The sequence below is a fragment of the Apteryx mantelli genome, chromosome 5 (genome assembly GCF_036417845.1).
Source record: "Apteryx mantelli isolate bAptMan1 chromosome 5, bAptMan1.hap1, whole genome shotgun sequence".
NCBI classification, from domain to species: Eukaryota; Metazoa; Chordata; class Aves; order Apterygiformes; family Apterygidae; genus Apteryx; species Apteryx mantelli.
This window is the reverse complement of record NC_089982.1, coordinates 37,156,684-37,179,151: the sequence shown is the minus strand read 5'-3', so window position 1 is coordinate 37,179,151 and position 22,468 is coordinate 37,156,684. Positions and strand designations below refer to the sequence as shown.

Here is a 22,468-nt window from a genome sequence, read left to right as displayed (position 1 = left end):
CTGACAGCAGTAGCCACAAGCCGGGCAATCTCTGTGAAGACGTGCTGACTGTACAGTTTGTTCCCCATTTGGGACTTGTTGATGATTCGTATCATATTACAAATGTTACCTTTTTGGCACCTTCCTTGAAGAAGGATCAAGATGGGACAGGATGCAGACCTGTGTGGCTTTGTGGCTCAGTTCTAGTTGGCTGTTTTTTCTAAGGGTATAACTGATCTTTTCTGTTTGCTGGTGGTGATGTTTCCAGACTTGACAAAAAGTTATTTACTCGGAGAGTTACACATGTCTGGTTCCTGGAAAAAAAATCTATTTTTTAATATTCTTGTAAATTCAAATTAAAATATTAGATAACTTTTAGAAACGTAGGTAATATATTCCCCTAGAGTGGGGAGGGGAATGTTGCAATCATGAAATGGACACTATGGTACAGTGCTTAGCTATCTGTGTTTCATGTCTTTGAGTTTAAATTCAGAGTAATGTAACTTGAGCTGTCTTTCTACTGGCTGTCATAAAATGACAGATTTCTGATTTTTAAAATGTCACAGCCATAAATCATTAGTTTGCTAAGATTGCACTAGCCAGCTATTAAAGAACATGGCAGTATTTACTGTAGGTAAATGCAAATTTTAAAAGGTTCTCTGTATCATGGTTTAAATGATTTATTTGCTTTCAGTGCACATATGAATCTGATGTGATGTAATGATTTAGGAAATTTCATTTCCTGTGTGGAGGCACAAATTTGCATATTATTAAGCCATCCCTTGGAATCTTATCTTTCTTATATATACTTAAACAGTATCACAGATTAAAATGTACTGGAATAAATTTTTAAAACAAAAGCAGATTTTAATACTATTAATACAAAAACTGGAAGCATATGAATTTCAGCTGGATTTAGATATAATCTATATGTATGTTAATATCTATTGAGATCTATAATATAAGCCAAACTCAGAAACCTCCCAGGTTTTGTAAATGTGTCTTTAGCTAGGCCACCATTTGGAGTGTACTGAAAGTCAATTTTGTCTTGAAATTGTTTGATTTGCAAGAAATCAGCTTGGAGTTCCCTCTGTTTCCCCAGTGATTTGAAATAAAGCTTACAGTAGCACAGCCTCCTCAGGAGCGAAGGGCCTCTGCACTTGGTGTTCTGCATTGGACAAAAGTCCAATATACAGTACCGCCCCACCATAGCTGTGCTTGTCAAAGGACCTACAGATGTGCTGGGTACACCCGCTGTTTGGTCTGTGTCAGGATAGAGTTTCCTGGGCCCCTAGTACTAGTGTTTAGTGTAACATTCTTAGCAAACCTTTTTTATATCAGCCATCCTTCCTCTAGATGACACAATAAAGAGTGGGGAAGAGGGCAAAATTTCTAATACTGGACTTGTCTGCAACAGACTTATTTTTTCAGACTTCTGGTGAATTCCCAGAAGAGAAAACAGAAGCACTGTGCACAATAGTATGGATTGCTTTTACTGTTTTGAATTTGAGCTTGCTGTTTCCTTCAATTTTATTGCTGTGTAATTTTGCACTTTGTACTGAGATATTTTTTGAGCTGACATTATTTAGATACCAAACTGATAAAAGAAATATGAATATTTTTGGTCAAAATTTAACTTTGATAATCATTTAGTTTAAACTTGGATTGTCCCCTTTATAAGAGAGATACTGAATTTGTTTTTTTTCTGTGCATGCTTTAAAAAAAGGCTTCTAAATGCTTTTTCTAGCCAAAATGTATGCAATTTAAAATTCATACTCTCCTATCCCAAATATTTAAAGTTGTTGTGTAGAGCTAGTTCTTGCTTGCTTTGTTCTGCTTGCATTGAGGCTTCAACTGGACACCAGGAACTGAATTAACTATATTAGTGGACTATTTTGACATAGAAGTGCTTGTAAGCAGAGTGAAAACCCAAGATTACTAGAGTAAATTGAGCGTAATTGGTTACAGCATAGTTTTCTTTTAAAACTGGATTTTTTCCCCTTCTGTTGGGAAGGAGAAACCCATGGGTAAATGTCATCACCATAAGGATGCTTCAGATGTCTTCTACCTACATGAATAAGAATTGTGTTTTTTTCCATTTGTTATTTAAGTTGAGAGAGTTACTTGAACGTATACATGGATGTAGCTCAGTGCCTTTTTAAAAGAGGGTTTTAACTGACTGTCTTATGTCTTAGGCTAACTGGATAGGAGGTATCTGCTACTCCTGCCTATGCAGACAGGGTAAATTGTGTGCTTTCTGTAGTTAGGAATTGTGAAGTTGAATAAAATCTTGTTTTACATAAACCAGTATATAAATGTAAACTTTTCTGCTATTTTGAAATCTTATCCAGTCTTATTTCCTGGAAATACAGCTGCCGCCTTCTTTGTAACAGAACATGAGATGTAAGCTGTTCATGTAATGCTGTCTTGGGGAGGAAGAGAATTATGCTGTGCTGAGACATACTGTATTGAAAAACCTGTAATGCTGGATTAAAGGTTTCAAATCCAACATTGGGTGGCAGTAGTAGACTCCTAACACCTTGTGGGTGCCTGTTAAGAAATGTTGGTTTTAGGCAGATTTCCAAGTGAGGGACAGACCTGAAGAAATTCAAATACAGAGCATTCACTTTTAAATTCCTGTGAAAGGGAGCAATGGAGATGATTTCTGCTGAATGATCTAGCTTTGCATGGGGCTAGATCCTAGTTAATAATAGGATTGAATTGAATTATATCAAAGCATCTAGGTTAAAGTGGGTACAGACACTGTTGAGAAATGCCACTATTGACATGGCTGTTTTAAAATCAGTCTTTCTTATTTGCCAGATAAATAACTGATGGTGTAGGTTTTGTTAGGGGCTTGGCAATATTGAGGGAAAGAAGAATGATTAAGAAGACTTTTTTTTTTTCCTGTCTTTCCATCCTTTTTCCTTTATAAGGTGAGGAGATCAGTACTAACCTTTTTTTGTAGTGTGACTGCTGGGCAGCCTGGAGTGGGAGGGAAACTGATGACTTCAGCCTGAGATATCAGCAGGAAAGGTTTCTGTTTTTCTGCTCCAAAAATACCGGTTTGCTCTTTGTCTGATTTGGTTTTTTGGCATGAAAGAAAGCAAGTCTGAAGCTTAAGCAGGGTTGAAGGGGATGCTTAAGGAGGTGACTAAAATGGATTTTTTCCTTCTGAGAAATTGTCACTGGTCACTTGTAAATTCATGGTCTGAGGTTACTTTAAACTTTGAGCTAGTGCTAAAGTAGCAAGTGGCTTTAAATCATCTGCATCTTGTTGGGATGTTATGACCTTTTCTTACAGGAGTGGGCCTTCCCACAGTTAGCTGTGTTTTATCTAGTTTGTTTGATCAGATTATGGTTGATATAATGGCAATATATTAAAAAAAAAAAAAAGATTGCCATCCAGACTTTCTCAGTCCCTTGCCTCCTTATAATCTCTCTGGGCCTGAGCCCTGTTTGTCATGATTTCACTGACTTGACATTCATGCTAATGTTACTCTTTGATATAATTATTCAAACTATCAGCAGACTGTCCTAACAAATCTTCTTAATGTTAGGGCTCCTATTTTGTTTTCACCCCCAAATGATGGGCTAGTGGTAGGGAAGACTGCATGGAAAAATATGGGATGGGGGAGGCAGGGAGAATGGATGGTTGCAATTAGTATGTGTATGTTATTCCTTTTCTCCATTTTTTTTTTCCTTCTCCTGATCTGTAGAGTCCTTTCCAAGTCAGACCATCTTTTTGTCACACCTAGAATGTGTACTCATTATTGACTTTTAATGTTTATCATATACCCTCAAGGGATTTGACTGACTTGGGATCACTCATGATATTATAAGATCCTTTCTCTAAAGATTATAGTTCTTATACTTCCCAAATCTCAGCTACATGTTTCTGAGGATAAATACATTTGTTCTGAGCTTCTTAATACCTGAAAGGGGATGGAGCCCAGGTTGTGGGTTATTACTTTGATAGAAGATAAAAGAATAGATGTAGGCAAAGAATATTGCATTGCTACTTGTTTTTATTCACAAGTGTAATGCCTAAAAAGAATCTATCTTATTTGTGTTTGTATTCTCCAGAAGCTGCATTCAGACTTGGTCATCAAGGGATGAAGATGATGTTCTCTTACCTTGGGTCAACTGACATAATGTAAAATTGCAGTAACATCAGGACCATTTTGGATAACGTAGCTATTTTGTGAATAGAAGTAAAAGATAGGGTTTGTCTCAAACCTTTAATTGTTGAGATAGCAACTCATTTAGTTTCAGCACATTTTTCTTGGTGTTTAGCTTGTGTAAGTACCTCACTCTAAAGAATGGAAGACTTCAAGCAGTTATTAGCCTTGTGCATGCAGCTTTGCAGGTCCTGGTTAAGCGTACACTTTGAAAAATTCCTTTGAGATGGAATTGGCCTGCTATCTGACTGTTGGCTGCCTTTTCTTCATTGGATAGGCATATGTTTTGGATATTCATTTATCAAAGAAAAAATTCTTAGGTTTCAAAATCAGCATCTCAGAGAAGGGAAAGAAAGAGGTCATAGTTTGCAGTGTTAATCTTTCTTTCATCCTGATTATTGAGAACAAAACAAGTACATTTGTCTTGATGTATAGTAACTAGAAGGACGAGGATGCTCTGTCTAAGTAAAGTCACATTTTTGGAGGTTTGAGATAAAACTGGAAATCTGGTTCTCTAGTTTTCCCAAACAATAAACAATTTGGGTTTTCCTGAAGAAATGCTGATTGTGGTCTTGGACTTAGTTTCTTTTTTTTTTCTGTTATGCTCATTGAAATACTTTTTCTCACATTTTCGTACAAGCTTTTGAAATATTTTGTGTTTGCCATTAACAGAAGGGACTATAAATTGAATTCATAATCTAGATCATGATCTTTCAGGAAGGTGGAGTTTGACAATGTTTATTCTGAGCAATTTTCTGCTTATTGTAGTTTGGAAATTGCTCAATTGAAGGGTGTGCCATATCTTTTATATCTTGGATCACCTTTCCCATTTTAGCTTGGATAGAAACTTCATAGCAAAGAGAGGTTAGCTATGTTTAAATTGGCTTTTTCTTTCTGTTTAGGAGTGTTATAGTACTTTTATTTACTAGTTAGTGCTATAATGTTGACTACTCATTGATTTGTTTCTCAAAGTAAAAAGAAAAAAATCACACTATTTGAGTGTGTAGCTACAAATTGCTATAGAAGTACTCTCCCTCTTTTCAATCAGCTAAATGTAGAATCGTGTTACTGAAAAGCTTGAGCTATTGATTTGGTTCATGTTTTTTTTGTTTTTGTTTTTGTTTTTTTTTAAGTAAATGTAACTGGCAAAATGTAAAATTTGTGTAGATGTATTTGAATGCTTTGAATACTGCACTTTAAAATCATTCCTCTAAGCTTATGCTTAATTCTACACTCCAAGGAAAGAAAATGTTATGTCACCCTGTAGGTTGTGATAAAGATTGTTTATGCAGCTCAGCATAAGACTTAAAATATGTTGAATTGGAGAATTTTGAAAAATGTACCGTATGACACAGGAGACCAAATCATGCTAAAGTACAAGGAAAGACTATACATCAGTTCAAAGGCTACATTATTCAAAAAAATACAACCATAAAAAAGGTAATAAGATTACATTCTCACACTTCATGGCTAGTAAGGTGCATTAAGCTGCTCAGATATTCATAACTTACTGTGACATTTGGGAAGATTACATTTTGCTGTGCACAGCCATTACTGTAGCTCAGATAATAACTAGCCAATGCATGGACCTGGATTATGATCCCTGTCATTGGAAACAAATTTGTGTTTTGAAGGTTGATCAGTTTCAAATCACCATTAGAAAGGGTTAATATGAGATACTGGTGTGTGTGTGTGTGTGTGTGCGCGCGCTTATGTGTATCTAATGGGTATGCATACATATAGTACATCAAATGCACTGTGCATTCAGCATATTGCTTTCTCCACACCCCCCGTCCCAGTCCCCAGGAGATATCTCTTAAAGGAAATGTTAACAGTAATTATTTCTACCATAGCATACTATTTCTAGAATGTACTTGGTGAAATGCTTATTTTTGCAGATTAGATTGGAAACCTAATTTGACAGCTTCCTGGATGGGTGGTTACTGATAATAGTGTATCTAGCCAAAAATGAAAGATTGGTGGGGGAGACTATAGGGTGAAGGTAAGGTCACCTCTAGTTGCAACTAAATGCTGCCATATATGATTTTGGTATGATAATTGATGGTTGGCTTGTTAGTTAAAACCAAATGCATAAGGAATTGAATTTGTTGTTAAGAAATTAGCAGGTGGTTTGTGGCTAGAGTTTAACTTTCAGCTATTTTGTTTGCACACAGAATGCGGTATTTTCTTTCAGTTTCTTTCTTTGACCATGAGAGAGAGACTGGCTTTTTGAGGGTTACTTTGGTTTTGTATAGAGGATAATACATTTAGTGTAAAACGAAGTGTAATATTAGTTATGTATTTTATCTTTTCACTGGTTTTGTTCAGGGCTTTTTTTTTTTTTTTTAAGGAGAGTGTATACTTTTTTCTTTGGGTGTGTTTTGTGATATTTCTACTTTGATCTGTTCTGCTCAGCGATCTCAATTACCCTTGAATTCTACCTTAGAGTGCTTTCTTGGGGTGGGCCTCAGGTCCATCTTATGGAAGGGAAAAACTGAGGTTTGGAGAATGATAATGACATGATAGATTTGTTTGATAATGACATGGTGAGTTGATATAGAGAAGCTGAGAATATAATTCAAATCTCCCCATTCAGTTCCTGTGGTTTCCCTAGATATTAAGGAAGCATCTGACAGTAAATTGCATAATTATTTTTCATGACCAAGAGAGGAGAAAATGGAAAAGTGTAAATTACTATTTAGAAATTGTTACCTAGAGACATTGTCTATTCTGTCATAAAACCTGTAACTTTCCCTGCTTCTTGTGGTGCTTGGCATTACTGATTTATGTCCAGAGGACCAAAGATTGCTTCTTCAAAGTGACAAGATTTAGACACTTGAGGAAAACTTATGGTAATTTCAGTAGTTAATGAAGGGCATATATTCTGTTCTGTTGGGTATGTTTATCTTCAGATCCTGACTAGCTGAGAGAAACTGTTGGAGCTAATATGGTAGCAAGGAAGTATACGTATTTTGGGGCAGTTTTGTCATGGTATGACTTCAGCAAGTAGCATTACTGAATGGTCAAAGCCTGCGAAAGAAGCATGATGTAGGACAGAAATCTTGTCTTTTATTAGGCCAACTGAGAAGAACCTGATATACTTTTGATCATGAGTTCTGAATTTGAGTCAATCTTATTTGTCTTCCTCTTTGAATGCTGTTATGTAATAAGTATCTTGGCAAACATGATATGGTTTGTTTATTCAGTTTTGGAAATGTCTCTATGTATCTGTTCAAACTCACTGTTTTTCTGTCTATAAAACCTCTCTAAAAGAGAGATTTGACTCCTATCCCCCATGTTCAGTCCATATATAACTTAAGATGCTTTCTGCATTTTAAGAAAATATCCTGGTGTTTATCTAAATAGTGAAAAATCTTAAGAAGAAGAATAGAACAAACTATTTTCATCCTGAAAGTTACTTTCTTATAGAAAAAAGGTTAAAAAAACAAAAACAAACTTGAATAGATAACATGATTAACAGATTAATAGCAATACAAGTTCTAACTTTCAAGGAAAGTTTAAGAAATAGTGGGATTGGGGTAGAAGAGTAGGTTAGTACAATTCATCCTTCCTTCAACCAGAAATTTCATTTTATTGAGTATACAAGCGAGAATGAAGTAGGTTGTTTCCTTCCCCCCCTCCACATCCTTAGCACATGCACATGTGATTTTTTTACTCAGTCTGTGTTCAAACAAAGCCTGCACATAAGAGACCTGAAATATTAAAGGATTTAAGTTCATTAGCCAGAGCATAGTCAAAGGCTTCAAGGAGCACTGTTGTTTCACATTCGTCCAAATATAGCAAGACTTTGCTTCCTTTTAGTACCTGTGGCTACTAATGTAATTGGCAATTAATACTTAAACAGTTTCAATATCTCAAGAATGGCTCTAAGTGTTTATAAAGAACATTATTTCTGATGTGCATCAGCTCTTTTTGGCTAGAATTGCCTTCTATTTGAGGAAAATTAAGTGGATGCAGAAGAAAGCAAAGTCTGCTAAGATACCTTAAACAGTCTAAAATGGCCCTAAAAGCTATCTCACCTGTCTTGGAACACTCTCTGGATCTGCTTGGTTTTCAGCTGGGCGGGCAGGAACAAACAGCTCAGGACATCGGTATCTTAAACTGCCCAACTGTTCTTCTGCAGCAATTGTCCGATAGTAGTCGACACCTTAGGAGCACCTGTGTCAAAGTTACCCAACAAAACTTGAAAAGAAGAGGAATAAGACTTGATATATTGATATTGACCTCGCTATATGTTTTAGCATACATCTTTGATAGCTTACTTACAGAATGAATAACTTCTAGTGTGGAATGATATTTCGATGTAATTCTCCTAATCTTTGTTTGTTTGTTTTTTACCTTTTGTCTGAAAGCTTGTTGGGGGCCGTTTTGACTTGGAAATGAATTTTATCATCCAAGAAGGAGAGGGAATTACCTGCATGGTAGACTTGCTGGATAAATGTGACATCACCTGCCAGGCTGAGGTGTGGAGCATGTTTACAGCAATCTTGAAGAAAAGTATACGCAATCTACAAGCATGCGCAGAAGTGGGCCTGGTCGAACAAGTGCTCAAGAGGATTGATAGAGCTGACAATATGATTGCAGGTACAGCTTCACTCAGTATATGAGTCAAGTTGTATTCCTTTAATGTAAAATCTCATGGAACACTTATTAGTTAATGAAGTGATAAAAGTTTTGACAGTGTTTTGCTAAGCAGTCATTCATATATATATATATATATATATATATTTTTTTTTTTTTCTTCTTCTGCTTTTCAGATCTCCTAGTGGATATGCTGGGTGTATTGGCTAGCTATAACTTGACAGTTCGAGAACTAAAGTTATTCTTCAGCAAACTTCAAGGAGAAAAAGGGAGATGGGTAAAAAAAAAACAAACAAAAAACCACAAACTTTATTATATTGTTGTTTAGAATTTTCCTAGTCTTTCTAAGATAAAAAGCTGTTTAATAACCTGTATAATAAACAAATTTTAAATGTATCAAGAAATAAAGGATGCATGCTAGTATTATATCATCGTTTTACTTGCAAGCAATTAAAATATATAGAGTAGAATAGTGATTAAATTAAGTTTACCTCCTGGATGTATTGACCGAATTGGTCTTTTTTGAACACCTGGGAATAATATGGTGATTCTAAATATGTATTTTTACACACATTTATTTTTGTCATTCCAGTTATGTGAAACTGAAGGAAAAAGAATTAAAAATTTTTCGAAGACTTTGCAGAGAGAAATAAGTAATTGTCGACATATGCAGTTCAATATGTTTCTATTTTCACATTGTTGTTCTTTACCTAAAGTTTGAAAAAAATTGCTCTAGTTAGGGTAGTGAGAATTTGTGGCAGAAATTGAAATGAAGAAAATCTTGTAATATTGCTTGTAGCTTGACTCCAAAACAAGCTCTAGATGAGAAGTCATATCCTATGTTTTCTCCTGTTTCTATGTGAACTAAAATGGGAGAAGGAGCTCTCCTTTTACTCTTGATAACCTCCTTCCCTAAAGTAAAATTTTGTATGCGGTAGATGCTACCAGATACACTTTCTTTAACCACAAAACTGTTGTTTTGTTGGAATTGGCAACTATTTTAACAGTTGTTTTACCTGCTTTGAATTTTAATTCAGCTGCTGTCATCTCTAAATACCTTGCCTGGTATGGAGAAAAGGCAGCACAGTATCTTTTCCCACTTGGAATAAATAAATAAATCTATTCAATATAAAAGTCAATATGTTTGCACAAATAATATAGAAAATTTTAAAGAAAACTCTTGAAACAAGTAACTTCTGAGATCTTAACTTGCTCACATAAAAATACTGTATATAGGATTTAAATTTATTAATCGAACATATAGAGTATATTTAACTATAGCTGAATTAAAGTTGTCTTTGTAATATTAACTTTTTCATTTCCTGGCTCTCTGCTATTTGCATTTAATTTCCTTTCTTTATTAAAGGCTAAATATAGGGGAAAGGAGAAGGAAAAAGCCATGGTTGCATTGCTAAGGAGTTGCACAGCTCCATAAATCTTAACCTCAACAGTGCTGTAAAGATACAAAAATCTAGCTACAGTACAAATTACCTAGTTGAATTTTATTGTGCTGAAGACATCTAAACAGATCTCAGTGTTTCCTCCCAAGTTTTTTAATTCAGATTTAGGAAGCACTGTTTATTTGCCTATAATTTTAGTATGTTTGAAATACTTCTTACAGATCATGCAATGCTTAGTTTTCAGAGAATGGCTGCTTGCAAGAGGGAGAAAAGGCACCTTCAGGAAAAGATCAGAGGTGTAAAGTTGTAGGTTAAAAGTAGATCTGCTGAACAGTTATGGAGTGGTGAAAGAAGACATACAAAATTATTTTGTCCTTATGACCAATATTTGCTGTACTTCTGTTGTAGTGAGCTCATACGCTTGATTTGGAGTTTATAGTTGCTGAGTATTATAACAAAATTAATACAGAAGTAGGGTGAAGGCAGGGAAGTGTTAAGCATTCACACTAACTGAGCACTTAATTCAGGTGCTCCAGATTGCCCTTGAGACTCTAAACCTTTCCCCATGAACATATATGAAGGGGTATATGTAACCATGGTCACTTTAATCTGGCCTATGACTGTAATCCCAATGAGAAAAATCCTGTTGGCTGATCTCCCCTCTCCCTCTAGCTGACTATTCCCCATCTTCCTTGTGCTGTCAGAGGTTTCATACAGCCACAATCCAGGAACGATATGACTGAAAATTATTTTGCATTTTTTTTCCCCTGAATTAGTTTTCAGCTGGATCAGTTTTTTCTAGCCCACCACAAAATCACACAAACAATAGTGCTGATGGGAATGAACAGATGGAAGTAGGAACCAATATTCAGGGTCCGTTTGGATTTATGCTGGATTAAAGTGGCTATGGCCTTTGTCTCCTAAATTTAGGTATCCAGTTAACTGCAGTTCAGTGTACCTACTGCGTGTTGTGTGAAGGTATCCCTGACTTTTTGTTAAAGTTTATTGAAAGTCTACAGTTATTGTCTTGGAGTGCAAAGCCTTAAAATGTGTCAAAATTCATTTTTTGTATGTACAGGCTTTTCCTTCTTGTAGGTGTGTTTTATTTACATGTGTAATATTTCTTTTTGTCAGCCACCACATGCTGGGAAGTTGTTGTCTGTATTAAAACACATGCCTCAGAAGTATGGGCCTGATGCCTTCTTCAACTTTCCAGGAAAAAGTGCTGCAGTATGTAAATAGTTTGAATCTTTTGTTCTTAATTTCTTTTTCTACTACTGCCATTGGCTGTTTTCACTCCTGTTTTTCTTTTGGCTCCTCTGGTATGTCATAGAGGTAGAGCTTCAACAGAAATTTTTTCTCTGCCTGATGCTTACATCATCCTTAACTAAACCATTTTATAAACCATGTTTATAACAAATGTGATTTATCATTATGGAAGGACAAATAGTGTTACATTAAAAAAAACAGATATGAATGGGGCATTTTTGTTCTTTAAGAGGTTCAAATAACTCTTGTTGCAAGGAAAATCCACCTGCTTTTCACTCATTCTTTCTGTGGGAATGATGCTTGTGCTAATATCCAATACATGTGGGAACTTCTTAAATTCCGTACAGTTCTGGGAACCTTTTCTAGTGAAACCACAGAAAGCATTGAACTGGAAGCAGCCATGCTTGCACCACTTGTTTGTTCTCTACTGGTCAAATGATGTGAATACTGTATGCTGTGTATATGAATTTTCTGAGAGAATGTAAATCCTAGATGTGTATAATATGGATAATGCTGAAAGGATTAAATTTAGCAATGATTATTCTTTTATCATTGTTGCTCAGGTGACTCTCATTCATTTTTAAATTCTGTGGTGTGCACTTGATAAAGAATTTGAAATTAAATAGGTTAAAAAATGTTGTGCAGCTGTCTTGCATAAGAATTAAGTGTACCAACTCTTTTTGCTCCTAACATCAGAGGATGAAATAATATTTTCAGAACTCCATGCATAATTCAGAATAAGATTTATCAGATGACTCTTTCCAGCTTTCTTCACATAACCCCTTACCTATCTGCCTTGGTGACTTGAGATTAAACTTCACTAATTTCATGACATAATGTATCTTATTGGAATGAAAATTTGAGATTGAAAAAGGCAGACTACTACAGAAATGCTTCTGCAGAAACATGTTTATTGCATACAGCAGAACTTGGCAATAGACATGTTTTTATTCTTTTTGGCTATTCATATGCTTGTATAGCCCAAGTATTTGATATAATTACTCAAAGATCCATTGTGAGTTAAACCAAATGGTAGTGCTACCAGTTTCCAAAAGCTGGACTCAAAGACATGCAGACTGATTAGTTAGCTGGTATGGAGAAGAATTTACAGCATTTTGTTTGGCCAGGGATAGCTGAGTGGAGAGGGGGAGCAAAATAAGGAGTCTGGCGACACTCAAGTTCTTTGATGTTTTTTGTTCATTGGTATTGATCATCTGGACAGCATCTTTGATCAGTGGTTATGGCAGTCTTAGTTGAAGTGTGCATTGCAAGTATGTGCAGCAAAACAGTGGAAAGTTAATAGTAATGTGAATTAAAAATAAAAACCAGCAAAAACAACTGTTTGAAATGGAGAACCCAGCCTAGACAGTTTATAACTTAAGAGCTTTAAACTAATATTAATACTGTGTTTGGCTGGTGGGGATTGTATTACCTTTCTTTTAAGCAAGATAATAAGTTTGTTATATTCTCACTGCAAGGCTACATAGACATGAGCTTCAAGAGAGAAAAGAATCCTTCAAGTGTAATATATACACTTCTCTCTTTGTGGCCAGCTTCTTTTCATAATCAGTTATTTTCCTGGATGCCAGCACTATGTGAAAATAAGTGGATAAATGTGATTCTTCTGTTAGGATACCACAAAACCAAATCAACTTGAATTTGCATTTTGAGGAGGTTTTATGTAGTAACATTTCCACTAAAATATGTAATTTTTGAAGTGTAGCTTAGTATTAATAATCTTTATTATGGTATAAAGACCAGTCTTGAAATATTCAGACTTTTTTTTTTTTAATTTGAGTATAAAAACTTCATAGAAGATCTTAGGCCAGGTTTTTTTTTAGCATATAAAACAATGCATGTTTCTGTTGTATGTCTTAAGCTGTGTACTCTTACTGGTTAAACTATTGTGATGATGATCTTTCTACAAGAATAACTATGCCTTCTTTAGGGTATTGCCTTACCTCCTATAGCCAAGTGGCCCTACCAGAATGGATTCACTTTTCACACTTGGCTAAGAATGGATCCTGTAAATAATATCAATGTGGATAAGGATAAGCCTTACTTATATTGGTGCGTATTATATAAAACTATTTCTGATGTTTGATTCTGTTGTTCAGTGATTTCTGGTTCCATCTATACGTATTGATTTTGCATTAATTTTGTTTAGTTTTCGAACGAACAAAGGACTTGGTTATTCTGCTCACTTTGTTGGAGGCTGCTTGGTTATAACATCCATAAAATCAAAGGGAAAAGGTTTCCAGCATTGTGTAAAATTTGATTTCAAGCCACAAAAGGTGAGTCAAAATAGTAAAGTCTCTCAGATCAGTTTCATGAATTACAGAAATGTGCATGGGTTTATGTGTAGCTACAAGCTATATTTTTAGTAAATTTCTCTGATATGGTCTAGAGGGAGTGTTGTTGCTATTGATGATTAGGTCCATACTAGGAGCACATTTACACTGGAATGAGCAAAATAAATTTCTATTCTAAAATCATATTTCTTTCAAGTTTTACTTATGAAATGTTTAAGAAAAAGCTAGAAAATGCAGTTTACCAGAAGTTTTAAGAATCTGTGAAACTTGTGTGAATTCTCTGACAATTCTTAGCCTGAAAGTTGAAAGGAGATTGGCTTTTGGTTTTTCCCTTCTATGTTCATATTGTGTTTCCTCCCACCTCTGGACTTGCTTTTCTCTTTTTCTTGAGGGACTTTGCTAAGAGTCTCCTTAAATGAACGATTTTTGATACTCAGTATGGACAAATGCTATGTATTTTAGAAAGCAAGTTTACTAAACCATATTTAATTTTCTTGATTAAGCCAGAGCCATCAATGGGAGTTTGCTTTTCTTACATTTAGGAGGAGAACAGATATGTTCTTAAAAGAAGGCTACACTTTCTGTTCATTCAGGTTGTCCAGAAAATATTCTCCTTGCAATTGATGCTTTATCTATCCTTTTAAATATAAGAATTAAAATATGAGTTGATTTAATTATTACTGTCCAAGACTTGCTTGTCTATTAAGCAGTATTATGCTATGTTGAAAGTGTTTCTTTTTTCAAGTAGAAATTCTGCTGGTGTTTCTGAAGCAATTCATGTAAACATTTTGTGGGAGAACAGGCCTCTTCCTGACCTCCTCAAGAATTTCTTATCAGTAATCCCTTGCTGTAAATAGGGATACTGTTTATGACAATTTGACATGCACTTTGAAAGTCTTTAAAGTTTGGAGCTTTGGAATGACAACATTTGCAGTAAACCATCAGTCTAAATGTAACCAAGTCTAAAATATATTTACTCAGTAATTATTTTGCAACTAGTTTTAGTATAAATATGGCTCAGCATTGCCGTGAAAATGGTTTGAGTTTTATGCCATAAATATCTTTTAAGCTTCTGTGTCTATTTTTTTTGGGTGGGGGGGGAATGGGACATTATCCTTTTGATATAGCTATATAAGCAAACTCATCAATGACTTCATCTTTTCTACTTAAAATAAACCTTCCATTCCTAACTTAATACACATAAATAGTTGATTTTTTCCCCTAGTATTTCACTACTTAATCGTTAAGCTACATTTAACCTCTGTGGAAGCGTATCAATTATTTTCTTATCATTTAGTGGTATATGGTTACTATAGTGCATATCTATAATCGCTGGAAGAATAGTGAACTTCGATGTTATGTGAATGGGGAACTGGCATCTTATGGAGAAATAACGTGGTTTGTCAACACCAGTGATGTAAGTAATCTCTATACTAACCTCTATAGTAGAACATTTTGGTGGATTAAATAGATATCTTTTTCATGCTTTTATTTCTATTTAACACTTTTATTAGAATGTGATGTTGATCATCAAAAGTAACGCTTTTATTAAAAGTGTTACTAAAAATATATAACCTCCACTTGAGACATTGTTTAATGGTGAAATAAAATTAACTTTTTGATAGAGAAGTAGATTCAGTTTTATACCTCTCAGAAACATAAAATTTGTTTCTGCTAAGACCTCAAAAGCTTGTCTATGTAAAAATAAAATTCTTGTTTGATAACATAGGTTATGCTTGTGTAGTTTAGATTAAACCCATTTACTGGATTTTGTTTCCTTTTCAGACATTTGACAAATGTTTCCTGGGTTCTTCAGAAACAGCAGATGCCAATCGAGTGTTTTGTGGGCAGATGACATCTGTTTACCTTTTTAGTGAGGCTCTCAATGCTGCTCAGATCTTTGCCATTTATCAGCTTGGTCTGGGATATAAGGTATCTTAGAATTGACTGAAAGGTTTCTGAAATTTAATTCTGATGTCTTTTTATGGCACATTTTAAAAATGTTGTGACACCTTTACTTACTTTTTTTTTTCTTTTACTTTTTACACCTTTTATTTACTTAAACTGTTCCATATTTTTCCTATAAGGCTATGGGTCTCCTTATAAACTACAAGTGAACATTTAATTCAGTTATTTTATTTCTTACCAAAATTAAGCTTGGGTTCTTGTTCGCTTCTTAAATCTTGTGTTGGTTGTTGTGAGAGAGAGAACAACACTGTTATCTGGGGCTAGATTCACTTTTTCATGGAGGCTGAAGATTTTAGATCAACTGTAATACATTTGTTTTAGAAAAGTAGCTTGATAGCTGACATTGTTAGTTACTCTTTCTTAATGTATGAAGCAAACGCTGAGGATTATTTTTATTACAGTGATTTATTACTTGTTTTGTCATATCCTATGGGGCAGTAATTGAAGACTGTTATTCCCTAGCAGCTGTAAAAACACACACCAAAAAGATGATTCCTATTCTATCTGCTCCTCAGTTATTAGCTCCTTTTGAGTGAGCACTGTTGACTAACTGTTGTTCTGTTTTTTAGCTAATGTGTTTATTTTACATTAGCCACCCTTTTGGCACTGTCGCTCTTAAGGGGTCAAAAAAAGTATTTGTGCACTGATAATTCTGTAAAATTGGTGCTGAGTGAATGTTGTTATGAGATTCTTTTTTTCTGAATAATCGCTAGAGTTAAGAAACAATATTTTAGTAATTTTCTGGTAATAACTTTGTTCCAAATTGTATTCTCAATGTATGTAATTAATTTTTTTGCTCTTTCCCTTCCTCAACTCTGGTCCCCAATCCAGGGAACATTCAAATTCAAGGCAGAAAGTGATCTCTTCCTTGCTGAACATCACAAATTGTTACTGTATGATGGCAAACTATCCAGTTCTATTGCTTTTATGTACAACCCAAGGGCTACAGATGCACAGCTCTGTCTAGAGTCATCTCCTAAGGATAACGCTTCTATTTTTGTTCATTCACCACATGCCCTCATGCTGCAGGTACTTCAACATTTTGATAGATTTGGAGGATGTAAATGGTTTCCATTTAAAAAACCCTGAAAACTAGCTTTTATAGGGATTTGGGCAAGATAGAGGTTTGCTGATAGTTCTTCTTGACCACCTCCCTCTTCCCCTCCAGCAAATCTCAACCGTGATTGTGCACTTTTCTACCTCAGTCTCCAAAGTTGATGTGGGTGGTAGGCAGTCATTCATAGCTCTTGAAATTATCAAGCCTGTGTACTCTATGACCATCTGACTTTCCTGTGACCGCTGTCTGAAGTAGACATCCCGCTTAGCTGTAGTCAGATATCCAAACAGGGTAGCCAGCTTCTCTGTTCTGCTCTCTTGCATTACATAGTTTTTTTTTGTTTGTTTTTTTTTATAATGTCATATGCACAATTAAAGGGATCTTTCCTCATTGGCGTGCGGACATGCTATCTGTACTTGAATGAATGTGAATGTGCAAGAATTCCAAAAAAAGGTTTCTTATCAAGGTTACAACCTAAAAAATGTCAGTATTGCAAACACTTTATTGTCATAGCTTTTCAAAAACATACTTCTTCCTCATTTCTGACATACTTTCACTCCTCTACAGATATTACCGATCTTCAGTCTCTTGCCCTATTTATATTATAGCTTTTTCTTCCTTATGCCTTGAAGGCCTTAATCTTTAAATTTGCAATGAGCTTTTCATGTGTTCTGTTCTAGAAACTCTCTATTACTAAAGACTATTGTTTTAGAGTTTACCAGCCACCTCCTGTGTATTCATCTGAGGATCCAAACTGTGGACTGTCTTTCAAGCAATAGGTCATACATAGGTCATACAGAGCGGGCATTTAGTGTGCCTGTAGCAACTAGGTTGTACTTTTTGCAGTTTCTTTTTATTTGGTAATAAATTAATTTTATTTTGAAGACATTTCAAACTACTCCTAGCAAACATCTTTTAACAGTTTCTGAAAAAGATTTCAATTTTCTTTTACTTCTTCCTTGTCAGGATGTGAAAGCAGTCTTAACACATTCTATCCAAAGTGCCATGCATTCCATTGGAGGAGTGCAGGTGCTTTTCCCTCTGTTTGCACAGTTAGACTATAGGCAATATTCGTCGGACCACGTTGACACAACTGTTTGGTGAGTGTATATGGTTACTTTTTTCCATTCCCTGTTTTTTTATGTAAAGGAAATTATCTCTTGCTTTATTAAGCTGTAATTTAGTATTTAGTGCATAGAAATTTAATTTAGTAATTTAGTATCTAGTACATAGTAATTTAAGTTGTCTTGTACAACAATGAATTATTTTTAACAAGAAAAAGCTGGCCTTATTACTCAAGGACCTCAAAGTAAAGTATTTTTATTTGCACCAAATTTTTTTGTCAGTTCACACAAAATCAAAGTGTGCACATCTTTTCTGCTTTGCAAATTTTGATATAAAGCTGTCATATGCTTTTTTTCCTCTGCTAGTCCATGTTACTGTCAAGCTTTGAGAGCATATGAATCTTTTGTTTTTTTCTGGTTTCAACTCTTCTTCAACTGAGTCCAACCTCTGAACATTCAGGCACAGAAATTGGTGGAGCTCCTCAGTTAGAGTAGTGTTAATACCAAAGGGATCACTTTTTTGAATCCTCATGTAGTCTGCTGTCTTTCATTGCAGTTGTAGTTTTGTGATTGCTTTAAGATGATCTACATCACACTGTTGCTAAGAGGGATGGCCACCATGTTCCTTCAGCCCATTTGTACGTGCCTGGGCCCTGCCTTGCCCTGGCTCAAACTTGAGCATCTGTGTGAAGAGTCAGGCATTTGATTCAATTACATACTAGCCGAGCAGCAGGGGGATTTTCAGCTGTATTCAGTGGGCTAGATTCACAGGCGCTAGTACTGTGACACATGGGGAGGGACACGAACATTCTTTTTGGCAGCAGCACAGAGCTGAATTAGTTTGAGCTGATAGTAAAGCTGTATCTAGAGAAATATTTCCAACATCTGTTTATCTGAAGGCAAAGTGGTAGCAAGTGGAAAGGCATATGGCACTCATCTTGCAGAAGTTTGAAAGTGAAATATGAAGCAGAGAAAAGTAGGCACTTACTGTTGCCTTTCTGCAAGAGTAAGTTTTCAGAAGAATTTTGCTATTGTGTAGTTATCTCAAAATCCAGAACTTCAAGTTAGAAATACATGAATTTAAAGCAGGAAACTAGCGCTTTCCAAATTCAGTCTTGCTTTTTGTCTTTAAAATTCTGATGCAAGCATTTAGATTACAGATTAAATGCATTTCTGGGCTGTATGTTGGTAGTGTTAATGTGAAAATACTTTCTATCTTATTGTTGTGACCATTTAAAACATTCTTTTCTAAAATATTATATTTTTCAGTTCTACTTTACTGGCTTTCATCATGGAGTTGTTAAAGAACTCCATTGCTATGCAAGAACAGATGCTTTCCTGTAAGGGCTTCCTTGTGATAGGATATAGCCTAGAAAAGGTAAAGCAAAATCTTATTAATGTTCATATCATTATGTATCATATTAATGTTCAAGTCTTTTGAAAGAATAATCTTTATGGACTGTTGCAAGGTTCTTGCTTAAGAAAATCTTCTTTTACAGTCTTCCAAAGCCCATGTTACTCGAGCTGTATTAGAATTATGCCTTGCCTTTTCTAAGTACCTGAGCAACTTACACAATGGGGTGCCCTTGCTGAAGCAGCTGTGTGATCATGTTCTCCTTAACCCTGCAATATGGATTCATATCCCAGCAAAGGTAAAATGATTTATTCTTATGAATAAGGCACCTTATGATATATCTATTCTGGAGTCATGAGATGAAGCCCAGTCTCCAAGAATTCTAAATCTGCAGCAGAAATCATACTGGAACTGTTTCCAGACTCTGCTTTTCTGTATATATAGCTGTCAAGTTTTGCAGACTCGCAAGGCTTTCAGTGAATTTGGAAACCTACAGCATTCTGCAGAGTGGTGTGGGAATGACTTTTGGAATTTCTGATCTAGTCAGTCTTACATATAGGGAAGGAATTTGGGAGGGGCTTGCTGACCAAAAAAAATAGCAATTTTTAATAGGAATCGTCCTGGGTATCAGACTTGAAGTCTTCATTTAAATTCACGTATTCCTCACAGAGGTTTTTTTTGTGTTGTTGTACCTGTGTTTTCCGAGTGAGAACTGTTTGGACGGAAACTTTTACAGTTAGTTCTACTTAAAATCTTGTCAGGTTTTCTGGTTTATTTGAGAAGCGTCTCATAAACTGAGACAGAATTAACAATGCTACTGTTGAAGTCATGGTAAAACATGTATATGTTCTACAACTAAATTACAGAATTATTTTAATTATAATTTCTCAGCAGAAAAGGTAAAGAAGGTGTATAAATATTTAGGTCTATAGTGAATAGTTAAAGCTGTAATAAGTATGCAGCTTTCCATAATAAAGGTATACTTCCTGTTTGAAATCCGTACTTCTGATAGAAACGTTGATATCTTTCTGGTTACAAGTAGCACTTCTAGGAAAGAAGGAAATAAAAATTATCAGAGATTTTTTAATTTAACTTTGTGTGATTAGCAAAGCTTAGTCGTTCTCAATATTTACCTGTGTATCAGTTTCTTCTGCGTAAGATAGGGCAAGAAGAAAATGCTTCCCCACAGGATGTCAGTCTGTTATTGCCTAACCCTTTTAAGATCATGTTGAACCTCTGCTTTTTGATTTCTGATTTTTCTTCTAGCTGTTAGAACATTTGTGGTTCTTTCAACACATTCTGGATATAATGGACATGGCAATAACTCTCTAGGGAAAATGCCTGTGGGCTGTTCTTCTCCAGAAAGAAATTCTAGGAGCAGTCATGGTTTCAAATTTATTACTGTATTTGGTCTCTGCCTGCCTCTCTCTCTGTCTCTCTCTGTCTCTCTCTGTCTCTCTCTGTCTCTCTCTGTCTCTCTCTGTCTCTCTCTGTCTCTCTCTGTCTCTCTCTGTCTCTCTCTGTCTCTCTCTGTCTCTCTCTGTCTCTCTCTGTCTCTCTCTGTCTCTCTCTGTCTCTCTCTGTCTCTCTCTGTCTCTCTGTCTCTCTGTCTCTCTGTCTCTCTGTCTCTCTGTCTCTCTGTCTCTCTGTCTCTCTGTCTCTCTGTCTCTCTCTGTCTCTCTGTCTCTCTCTGTCTCTCTGTCTCTCTGTCTCTCTGTCTCTCTGTCTCTCTGTCTCTCTGTCTCTCTGTCTCTCTGTCTCTCTGTCTCTCTGTCTCTCTGTCTCTCTGTCTCTCTGTCTCTCTGTCTCTCTGTCTCTCTGTCTCTCTGTCTCTCTGTCTCTCTGTCTCTCTGTCTCTCTGTCTCTCTGTGTCTCTGTGTCTCTGTGTCTCTGTGTCTCTCTGTCTCTCTGTGTCTCTCTCTGTCTCTCTGTGTCTCTCTGTGTCTCTGTGTCTCTGTGTCTCTGTGTCTCTGTGTCTCTCTGTGTCTCTCTGTCTCTCTGTCTCTCTGTCTCTCTGTCTCTCTGTCTCTCTGTCTCTCTGTCTCTCTGTCTCTCTCTGTCTCTCTCTGTCTCTCTGTCTCTCTCTGTCTCTCTGTCTCTCTGTCTCTCTGTCTCTCTGTCTCTCTGTCTCTCTGTCTCTCTGTCTCTCTGTCTCTCTGTCTCTCTGTCTCTCTGTCTCTCTGTCTCTCTGTCTCTCTGTCTCTCTCTGTCTCTCTCTGTCTCTCTGTCTCTCTGTCTCTCTGTCTCTCTGTCTCTCTGTCTCTCTGTCTCTCTGTCTCTCTGTCTCTCTGTCTCTCTGTCTCTCTCTGTCTCTCTGTCTCTCTGTCTCTCTGTCTCTCTGTCTCTCTGTCTCTCTGTCTCTCTGTCTCTCTGTCTCTCTGTCTCTCTGTCTCTCTGTCTCTCTGTCTCTCTGTCTCTCTGTCTCTCTGTCTCTCTGTCTCTCTGTCTCTCTGTCTCTCTGTCTCTCTGTCTCTCTGTCTCTCTCTGTCTCTCTCTGTCTCTCTCTGTCTCTCTCTGTCTCTCTCTGTCTCTCTCTGTCTCTCTCTGTCTCTCTCTGTCTCTCTCTGTCTCTCTGTGTCTCTCTCTGTCTCTCTCTGTCTCTCTGTGTCTCTCTGTGTCTCTGTGTCTCTGTGTCTCTGTGTCTCTGTGTCTCTGTGTCTCTGTGTCTCTGTGTCTCTGTGTCTCTGTCTCTCTGTCTCTCTGTCTCTCTGTGTCTCTGTGTCTCTGTGTCTCTGTGTCTCTGTGTCTCTGTGTCTCTGTGTCTCTGTGTCTCTGTGTCTCTGTGTCTCTGTGTCTCTGTGTCTCTGTGTCTCTGTGTCTCTGTGTCTCTGTGTCTCTCTCTGTCTCTCTGTGTCTCTGTGTCTCTGTGTCTCTGTGTCTCTGTGTCTCTGTGTCTCTGTGTCTCTCTGTGTCTCTGTGTCTCTGTGTCTCTGTGTCTCTGTGTCTCTGTGTCTCTGTGTCTCTGTGTCTCTGTGTCTCTGTGTCTCTCTGTGTCTCTGTGTCTCTGTGTCTCTGTGTCTCTCTGTCTCTGTGTCTCTCTGTCTCTGTGTCTCTCTGTCTCTGTGTCTCTCTGTCTCTCTGTCTCTGTGTCTCTGTGTCTCTGTGTCTCTGTGTCTCTGTGTCTCTGTGTCTCTGTGTCTCTGTGTCTCTGTGTCTCTGTGTCTCTGTGTCTCTGTGTCTCTGTGTCTCTGTGTCTCTGTGTCTCTGTGTCTCTGTGTCTCTGTGTCTCTGTGTCTCTGTGTCTCTGTGTCTCTGTGTCTCTGTGTCTCTGTGTCTCTGTGT

The 22,468-nt window shown here is 36.4% G+C and overlaps 2 protein-coding genes across 2 annotated transcripts in view; both read left to right on the top strand.

Moving 5' to 3' along the window:
• Positions 1–9,483, top strand: part of LOC136992150 (lipopolysaccharide-responsive and beige-like anchor protein) — a 40,999-nt gene extending 31,516 nt beyond the window's left edge. The window contains exons 2-4 of the mRNA XM_067297030.1: positions 8,534–8,765; positions 8,939–9,039; positions 9,355–9,483. Of these exons, the coding sequence (XP_067153131.1) occupies positions 8,534–8,765; positions 8,939–9,039; positions 9,355–9,483 (462 nt within the window). The remainder of the gene's footprint in view (positions 1–8,533; positions 8,766–8,938; positions 9,040–9,354) is intronic.
• Positions 9,484–11,256: 1,773 nt separating this feature from the next.
• LRBA (LPS responsive beige-like anchor protein) overlaps positions 11,257–22,468 on the top strand; it is a 376,211-nt gene continuing 364,999 nt past the window's right edge. The window contains exons 1-9 of the mRNA XM_013951635.2: positions 11,257–11,392; positions 13,380–13,501; positions 13,599–13,725; positions 15,041–15,160; positions 15,529–15,675; positions 16,543–16,740; positions 17,735–17,868; positions 19,102–19,210; positions 19,332–19,484. Of these exons, the coding sequence (XP_013807089.2) occupies positions 11,273–11,392; positions 13,380–13,501; positions 13,599–13,725; positions 15,041–15,160; positions 15,529–15,675; positions 16,543–16,740; positions 17,735–17,868; positions 19,102–19,210; positions 19,332–19,484 (1,230 nt within the window). The 5' untranslated portion in view covers positions 11,257–11,272. The remainder of the gene's footprint in view (positions 11,393–13,379; positions 13,502–13,598; positions 13,726–15,040; positions 15,161–15,528; positions 15,676–16,542; positions 16,741–17,734; positions 17,869–19,101; positions 19,211–19,331; positions 19,485–22,468) is intronic.